The 9,058-nt window shown below is 31.9% G+C and overlaps 1 protein-coding gene across 1 annotated transcript; it reads left to right on the forward strand.

The window, feature by feature from the left end:
- The first annotated feature begins 245 nt into the window (after nucleotides 1–245).
- LOC127715486 (uncharacterized) lies at nucleotides 246–8,673 on the forward strand. Its single transcript, XM_052221548.1, has 6 exons — nucleotides 246–308; nucleotides 1,701–1,864; nucleotides 3,488–3,673; nucleotides 4,330–4,451; nucleotides 7,961–8,018; nucleotides 8,421–8,673. The coding sequence occupies exons 1-6, from the start codon at nucleotides 301–303 to the stop codon at nucleotides 8,618–8,620; spliced, it is 738 nt and encodes a 245-aa protein (XP_052077508.1). The 5' UTR covers nucleotides 246–300; the 3' UTR covers nucleotides 8,621–8,673.
- Nucleotides 8,674–9,058: the final 385 nt, after the last annotated feature.

Here is a 9,058-nt window from a genome sequence, read left to right on the forward strand (position 1 = left end):
TTACTATTATTACGAGTTACGGGTAAGGTATCCAACATACGGGGATCTGTAATGGTAATGTGCACCAACATACAGGGATCTGTAATTCGTTTTTCAACTTACAGTAACAAATTTAAACACATTGCATTTCACATCATTACAGTAACTGGGGTGATTTTTTTAAAATTCGGTTGTTTTTATTTTTGATAATCCGTGAAAATGGCGATAAAGATTGTAATTTATGTTTCAGTTGATAAAGCAGGGGGTGTAGTTACAAATATACCAGAAGAAAATAGAATTTCTGTTGAGAAAGGTGATTATATGGGATGGTAAGTAATATCGAAGGTCAATTAGTTTTTTGGATGATAGATATTCTTCATCGTTTCTTAAATCTAAAGGACTATGGGTAATGTCATTGTTAGTACACAAAAAAGGAATAACATCATTTCATAGGTTGAATTTTCATTGTCAAGGCCGTTGTGAGCCACTCATAACATTTTGCACGCTTTTGAAAATATTACCCAGAATGTAATAGATTTTGAAACAGTGAATTGCCGAAAAATATATGTATACTAACAAACAAGGTATTATATAACTAGTATTTGAAACAATTGAAAGGTGTTTCCCTTAAAAGTCTGATATTTGTAATGTACCCTTTACGACCTTTCATTTGATATGCGACACAATACCTTCTTAAACGTTTCACTTTTCGCACTTGATGACCCTATCCACCTCAATTTTCGAGATCAGAAGTATGATATTTGTAATGTAGACTTGATGATCTTTCATTATATATGCAACAACATCACCATCTAGTAAGGTTTATATTTTTGCACTTAATAACCCCATCCAACTAATTTTTGGGGGACATGCATTTGATATTTGAAATGTACACAGCACGACCTTTCGTTTGATATGCGACAAATTTGTTTTTTCGAACCCAATGATCCCATCCAACCCACTTTTGGAGGACAAAAAATTGATGTTTGAAATGTGCGCTTTATGGACTTTCATCTGATATGCGACAACCTTCTCTTTAAGATGGAAAAGGGGGTTTAAAATTTTCATTTTTGAATAGACCTCATTTACACGTTCAATTTGATCTGTCGCATGACCCCATTTGGCAAAGTCCAAAAAATGATGCAACATCAATTTTATAAACAGAACTTATGAACAAAGTCAACGTAAAACAAGAAAATTTCAAACTACTTATTTTTCTTTGTTTTTCGTCAAATGTTTTTTGGGATTAAGTCAAAAATATAACCATGTTAAACTCTTCAATTTCTGAAAATTCCAATGGGCTAGCCATTGTTGATTCAGAAATATATGCCCTCGCTAAAAAAAATAACAAACTGCAATTTCTCTAAAACGACAACATAAATCTCAAATCTGCCAAGTGTAACATGATCTGTAGGTGAAGTACAACGCTGTATCGCAAATTCCATAGCTCTTTAAGGGCACAATGAATAATTAAAAATACGAGGCAATACCGAACTTTAGAACCGGAAGTCGTAGAGACATGGGACTATCACCGTTCAACTCAGGACCACTTGACCTTTCAAAAGGTCACAATGTCAAGGTTATAGTACCATTGAAGGTTAAGGTCGAAATGCTCAACATAAAAAGGAACAGAGAACACATAGAATGCAATTTATTTTCGATGTAAGGGGTCGACCCCTAAGATATTTAACAATGAGTCGATATCATCTTTTCTATTTAAGGCACACAAAAACGAGTGGTGCGATTATTTTTGAGGATGGCGGAAGTGACGGTAATTACGTATTGCAGGCAATGCCAGGGGCTTCATTTGGAGCATTAGTTGATTGGTCGGCTGCGACAAGGGTCGATAAAAGGTCATACTCTATTGAAGCTCTAGGAAATGAAAGTATGTTTATCTATCTATTTTCAATTTTTTCTGCAATTTTTTCTTCGTTCAGTGTCTGTACTAAGTCGGGAATATGACAGCTGTTTTTCACTCGTTCCGTTGGTTGATAACGTTTGATTTTAACATTTTTTATGGACTTCCCCTTTTTTTATTTTACATTGGAATTCTGTAATTTGTTATACTTTTTTTCCATTTCGTTGACAGGAACAATAAGTAAAAGTTCACCTTTTTTATCTAATTTCTTTCTAGCAATAATTATGTCGGTACTTAAAAAATCAAAGTAATAAATGGGGGAAACTGAATCCCAGAAGTTCAGACCTTTAGCTTTAATTATAAGATAGGCTTACAGAACGATGACCGAAAGATGAATTCACTGATTTGCACTATCTATCTGGAAATTCAAATAAATTTCAATAGAAAGAAGAAGTGTTAGAGGTAGACATAGACATAGACGTAGACACAATTGCTAACATCAACTTCATTTGAACTTTGGTGGATAGTTGTCTTATTGGCAATCATACCACATCTTCTTATTTTCATATAGTAATAATAATGTATTGAGTTTGAAGAAATTTTCCTGAGGTATTTAGATAAAGTATGAAAAAATAAAAAATATTGATATCAAAGTGTTGAAAACAAATTACGAAAAATAGTCAAAATTACAAATCAAGAAAGTTAAATCTTAAATTGTATTCCGAGCAAAATTGAATTCTATTATTTCCTAAATGCAAAATTTTGAAAATGCAAACAGTGACTAAATAACATTTGTTTTTGTCGTTTGTCCTTTTTCGACGCGTAAAATTATCTGTATATGTGGTGATCATGAAGAAATAAGGAGTTATAAAAATCAGGAGATATGATATGGTTGACAATGAGACAACTGTCCACCAAAGACCAAAGGACAAGGATATAATCAATACAACATGAGAACGACCTGTAAAATCAGGTATAAGGGCTTTGACTCAAGCACAAAAAAAACCAACTGGCAACAGAAGGATACCGATATAAGAGGACTCGTCTTGGAAAACCGATTTAAACAGTTTGGGAAAACCATGACCTTGTGCATTTCAAAAATATAAGTATTGACAAGATGCAAGATCGTAAGTGTTAATAACTGGATAGCAGTATATGGACACATATGTATTAAACTTTTGAAAATAAAATCAATGGTAGTGCCAATTATTTCATTATGTACTGAATGCAATTGGGAATATTCATCAGGCACGTTCATTGTCAAGAGTTTGTTATATATATACTGAAAGAAAAGCTAAGTAGAATACATAAAAGAGAAGCGAAAAATACCAAAGAGACATTCAAACTTATAAGTCGAAAATAAACTGACAATGCAATGGCAAAAAAAGAATAGACCAACAGACAAACACAGTTTTAAAAACACAAGATAGAAAACTAAAGGCTGAGCAACACGAACCCCACCAAAAACAGAGAGTGATCTTAGATGCTCATAAGTAACCGAAATCATTGAAATATTGGCATTTAACCTTACTTGAAAAAGTAAAATAACAAAAAAAAAACGAACTCCACGGAAAATTCAAATGAAAACTTATGAAATAGAGAACACTGTTCCGTAAATTGTCTCTTAATATTGCTTATATTTTTTCTCAGATATGCCACCGAGTTTTAAGAATTTACCACACACTAGCATCATTTCACAAGCTGATATGTATGATATTGACCAACAACCAACGGAAGTTTTCCTTATAGAAGTCACTGATACTGATGTACATGACATTCCTGGATTGAAAGTGGAAGTATTCGGATTCGATCAATACTTTCAAATAAAGAATACAAGTACGTAAACAAATAAACAAGGTGTGAATGAAGATATGTTTTCTCTACAAGTTTTTCACTCAGAAAAATAAACAAATGGAATAATGATCATAATGTAGTTCTACATTAAAGGGGAATTATTTACTATTTAGAAAAAAAATCAAAATATGATTTTCAAACATTTATAAAAGCTGAATATTGAAATAATATATCGCTATCAGCAGTCAGTTTTGTTAATTTTTGTCAAAATGTGCAAAAAAAAAAACACCATCGCTGATGTATTATTGGCTTGCAAGTCAATAATACAACCTCATTTGAATATGTATTCATGAGACTTTTCATTTAATCTTAACCGGAGACGGGTTGCGCATAATTTCAGCATTTTTAATATATCTCAACCCCATGTCCATATAGCTAGAGAAAGGTTTCATCATTGAAGGAAAATTCGGAGAATGATACATTTAGAATAAAATCTTCGTAACTAACTTTTCAAACAAACAGTCCTTCGATCAGGGTTTTTAGAAGCCTTAGATTTGTAAATATTGTTGTTCAACCTTCTGTAAATTTGTGGTACTGTGTATTGTTCTTTGTATCATGTTTTCCCGAAAACTTTTTTCCAAGATAATTTGACAGAAAAAAATGACTAACTTCAATTTAATCTTATCATTTTTTTACAGATATGGTTGTTATCGTAAGCGAACCTCCTGTAGACACTTATGTATTGAAAATAAAAGTAACTGATCATTGCGGCTTCAACAAGACCGAACTATTGACTGTAGAAATAAAAGACTTCGGCACTGTATGTAACAGAAATAAGATATAACAAATATATGCCAGTGATTAACCAAGACAATACAAATGAATATAAAGTCGAATCTTATTTCTTATAAATGAACATAATACTTTTTACATCGCGATGACCGTGAGGGCATTCCGATGTATTGCTATCGCCTAGATTTCCATTGCGTAATATTCGTTTTGGGTTTTTAACCGATCTATAAAAATGATAAATACGCGGATATTAACGAGTGCAAAATAACATTCCTTATCGTTTGTTATAAATACATCTCTTCAATGAATACTGATAAAAATATTTTTGTTTAGAACATAAATTGATAATATGAAAATGTTTTGTCGTTAGATATATATATATATATATATTAAATGACTGAATAATAGCCAACGATAAATCTTACGGGGCGATGGATCATATAAATATGATACAGTACACTACAAAATATAATATATAACCAGTCTAAAAGGGTACAACATCACCAAAAAATGACAATAAACGAACAAATGTAACTTTAAATATTTCGGATAACAGATATCCTTCATCAATATGAGCACGATGTAAAATGAATCAGATAAATCTATTCTGATTATTAAACTATAGCAATCTTGAATTCTATACAATAAAAAAAGTGAAACAGTTTCACCCGAACATCATATGTAGAGACGCTAATAAATTTTTAAAATTTCCAAAAAACGACTCAAAGACATGCCTAAAATGAAAATAGTAATTATAGATATGAACTGGCACAACTTTAAAATTCCAAAATGACGTCAGTTAAGATGTTACAACTGCGTGTAAATACATTCCCAAAAGAACAGCACTGATCGATATAAGCTGGTAAAATATGACAAACAGAGGCTGCGTATTTATCATTCCAAATAAATAGCAGTTTTATAATGAAAAGAAAAAATAATAGTAAATTTGGGCTAAGGTTATAAGTTGGACGTGGATGCGTGACTACACCTGCAAGCCCGACCTCCCCGTAAGTCGTCATTTGAGATCACCTGGGCACGGCCAAGCTGATCTCAAAAACCTTAGAATCACAATCATAGACCACAACGAGGGTTGGTCAAGGGCCGAAAGACTTGCTCGGGGAAAGGTTTTGGATAAGAAAGCTAAGGACAGTTTCCCCAGAGGGCATAAATGAAAAAACATAGAATGAGTCACTCATTTTCCTGACATCATTTGTTTCCAGTTACTCCGGCTTCCTTACTTGACTCTTACAGTTTTAAGGATTCTTTTGGAATTTTTGGAATTTTACTAGTTTCAATACCAGGGTTCTTTTCATTTGGTAGGGATATACAAGTACGCATCCACGTCCAACTTTTAACCTTAGCCCAAATTTACTATTATTTTTTCTTTTCATTATAAAACTGCTATTTATTTGGAATGATAAATACACAGCCTCTGTTTGTCATATTTTACCAGCTTATATCGATCAGTGCTGTTCTTTTGGGAATGTATTTACACGCAGTTGTTGTAACATCTTAACTGACGTCATTTTTGGAATTTTAAAGTTGTGCCAGTTCATATCTATAATTACTATTTTCATTTTAGGCATGTCTTTGAGTCGTTTTTTGGAAATTTTAAAAATTTATTAGCGTCTCTACATATGATGTTCGGGTGAAACTGTTTCACTTTTTTTATTGTATAGAATTCAAGATTGCTATAGTTTAATAATCAGAATAGATTTATCTGATTCATTTTACATCGTGCTCATATTGATGAAGGATATCTGTTATCCGAAATATTTATAGTTACATTTGTTCGTTTATTGTCATTTTTTGGTGATGTTGTACCCTTTTAGACTGGTTATATATATATATGTATATACATATATATATGTACCGAAAAATTGTGTTGAAGCATGCGGAAGAATATCTCAAGAACGTTTTGCGACAATCCCGGCAAGGACCGGTAACTCTGCATGGAAGATTGTTTTTTTGCGGGAAAATATGAATGCCTACCCATATCCAAACTTTTAGAAAAATCGAATTTTTACAGAAGAGTGTCCACCATGCACTTGCACTGCACTATTATTAGAATAGTAGAATAAAATGATATTCAAATGGATGAAAATTATATATACATGTAACTGTTATATTAATATAATATACAACAACAAACCAGTGTATACTGATTTGTATCACTACAATATAATAGTTATTACGGTGAGGTTGAATTTCCTGTCATTTATTCATCATCCACGCACGAAATTGTCATAGAAAAAAAATATCTCTGTACATTAACCTCAGTTTCAGGTATAGAGATGTGATTTTTTTCTGTGACAAGTGCTTTTGACCATCCACAAGAACTTGCGGTCATCCGATGTTCAGTACTTCAGAACTTTGATTAAATAAGTACGTGCCAGTTTAAAGGTCCGCAAATGCGGATTCTTTATACCATTGCTTAAGACCATAGAGTTAATTTTACAATAAAAAGTGAAATAAGAGCGCATTACTTTCGATTCATAATATCGTGATTTTTATGGAAGTGTTATTCCATAATCCTTAGATATGAATATTCTCTGTGTGTTTTTTGTCTGGACACGCGTCTTCGTGATTCTGAGTTGACGCGTTCTAACATAGGTGTCAGACCACCAATTCACTCACTCCAATTGAGAACGTATATAAATGTAGCCCTACTCTGTCAAAAAATAGTGCTTTTGATGTCATTGTTTACTTAAACTAACCAACAAATATGCAGAAATGAAACTTTTGGTGAAAGCGAAATATATTTACACCATTTTGAGCCAAAATTTACTTGTCTATGATTTTGCATTAAAAAATGAGAATGAATGCGCTCCATAGTATACTCATTTAAGATTTCCAGAAAACCAGGGGTTATTTTTAGTAGTACTTGACTTCCGAAGGCAGTTCTTTCTTACAAGACTTTAAACATGGCTTGAAAATTGGCATGTAGAAAGGTGATACACGTACAATTCAGGATATACCTGGTTTCTATGAAGTTAAACTTAGGGTAAAATATGAAGAAAGCTGTGACAAATTGCAGAATTTGGTTGAATAGATAGGGATTTTGAATTGGTGGTTTGATACCTGTATTCCAATGTTCTCCGGTACCGTTAATACTTTCCCTTTTATAACAGTTATTCCGACTTGCCCTTCTGTTTTTGAGAAAGAATTGTATATAAATACATGAATATCAGCAAGCAACTTTAAGCAATAATTCTTTATCTCAGTTTTGAGATTTAAATAATGCCAGTAGGAAAAAATGACAAGATACAAACTGATGGCAACAGTTATAAAAATACAATGCACGAAAAAGATATTTTTCATCGCATGATTTAATACCCTTGATATAGAGATAAGAAGCAAAATCGAACAAGCAGGTAAAAAGATGAATTTGAATTATTGTCTTAACAGAGTATCTATAGTCTTGTAAAGTTCAAATCCGTTCGGTAAATGTAGCATTTATTCTGTAAAGCTTTCATATATTTAGTTTAGATAGCACGATGACATTAAGCGTTTCATATTTGTATATTTTATCTGTAGACAACTAAAGCTCCAAATGAACCTGCTAACACAGCTGCGGCAACAGGGGATTCGGAAGGTATGGTATATTTTTATTGTAATTTACCTATTTTTATATGCATTGTTTGCAGTTAAGAACTAAATTGAATTATCAAAAAAAAAGAGATTCATTGAAGATGTGTGGTTTCACTTACACAAAGCTAATAGAAAATGGTATTTTACAGTTATAGTTATAATGTAATATATAATTGAAGATCAGAAGACGTATCATTGATAAGGTCATACTTATACTTTATTGGTATTGTTTAGTTGTCTTGTCTTTTTATTCCTCCTCGTTGTGATACGCTGTCTAAATAAATTATACCCTGCATTTCTTTTAATTCATTTTAATACGTAGAAGAAGAAAAAATCGTTCTCCTATTTTGAAAATAGTCTTAAGACATTCTTTATTATATCAACTTGTCCTTTTTTTTCTTTTTAGATTTTGAATGGGATTGGTTGATTGGTGTAATAATTGCAACAGCAATTATTTTGGTTATAGTAGCACTGCTTTTCTTTTTCCGTAAGAAAGGATGGTTGAAAAAAGCTCATAGAACTGTTCCTGTTAGAAGACTCGCAAAGGACGAAGAAATGGTCAATGGAACCAAAACAGCTGCAAATAATCCATTAACAGAAAAATAAGACAATTCCAGCATCAAAGATTCAATGCAGATTAAACTACAAACAAGATATTGTTAATCTATATAACCTGTTGTGTTATTGTTTGATTGTCCGATATATGGTACACCATTTTTGTTTACAACATAACTCATGTAAACCAACACCAGTTGTTAACAAGACATGTATTACCAAAATAGGCTTAGTAGTCATAATTTAGCTAAAAAATTTGGACATTTCTAGAAGAAATAAACTCTAGTTTTTGTGAGGAGGACATTAAGGATGAGATACATTCCATTCTTAAATGTTACACTTATTAAGGTCTTAGAACTTTTTTTATTAACCATAATTATTGGAGGCAACTTTCTATCTATTCATATATACACTTAATGAGTTCAAATAATCTTAGGGAGTTATAATGTAATTTGGGTAAATTCATATTTCGTGCACAAAAATTAAGAT

The sequence above is a fragment of the Mytilus californianus genome, unplaced genomic scaffold, assembly GCF_021869535.1.
Source record: "Mytilus californianus isolate M0D057914Y unplaced genomic scaffold, xbMytCali1.0.p SCAF_9, whole genome shotgun sequence".
In the NCBI taxonomy this organism is placed as follows: Eukaryota; Metazoa; Mollusca; class Bivalvia; order Mytilida; family Mytilidae; genus Mytilus; species Mytilus californianus.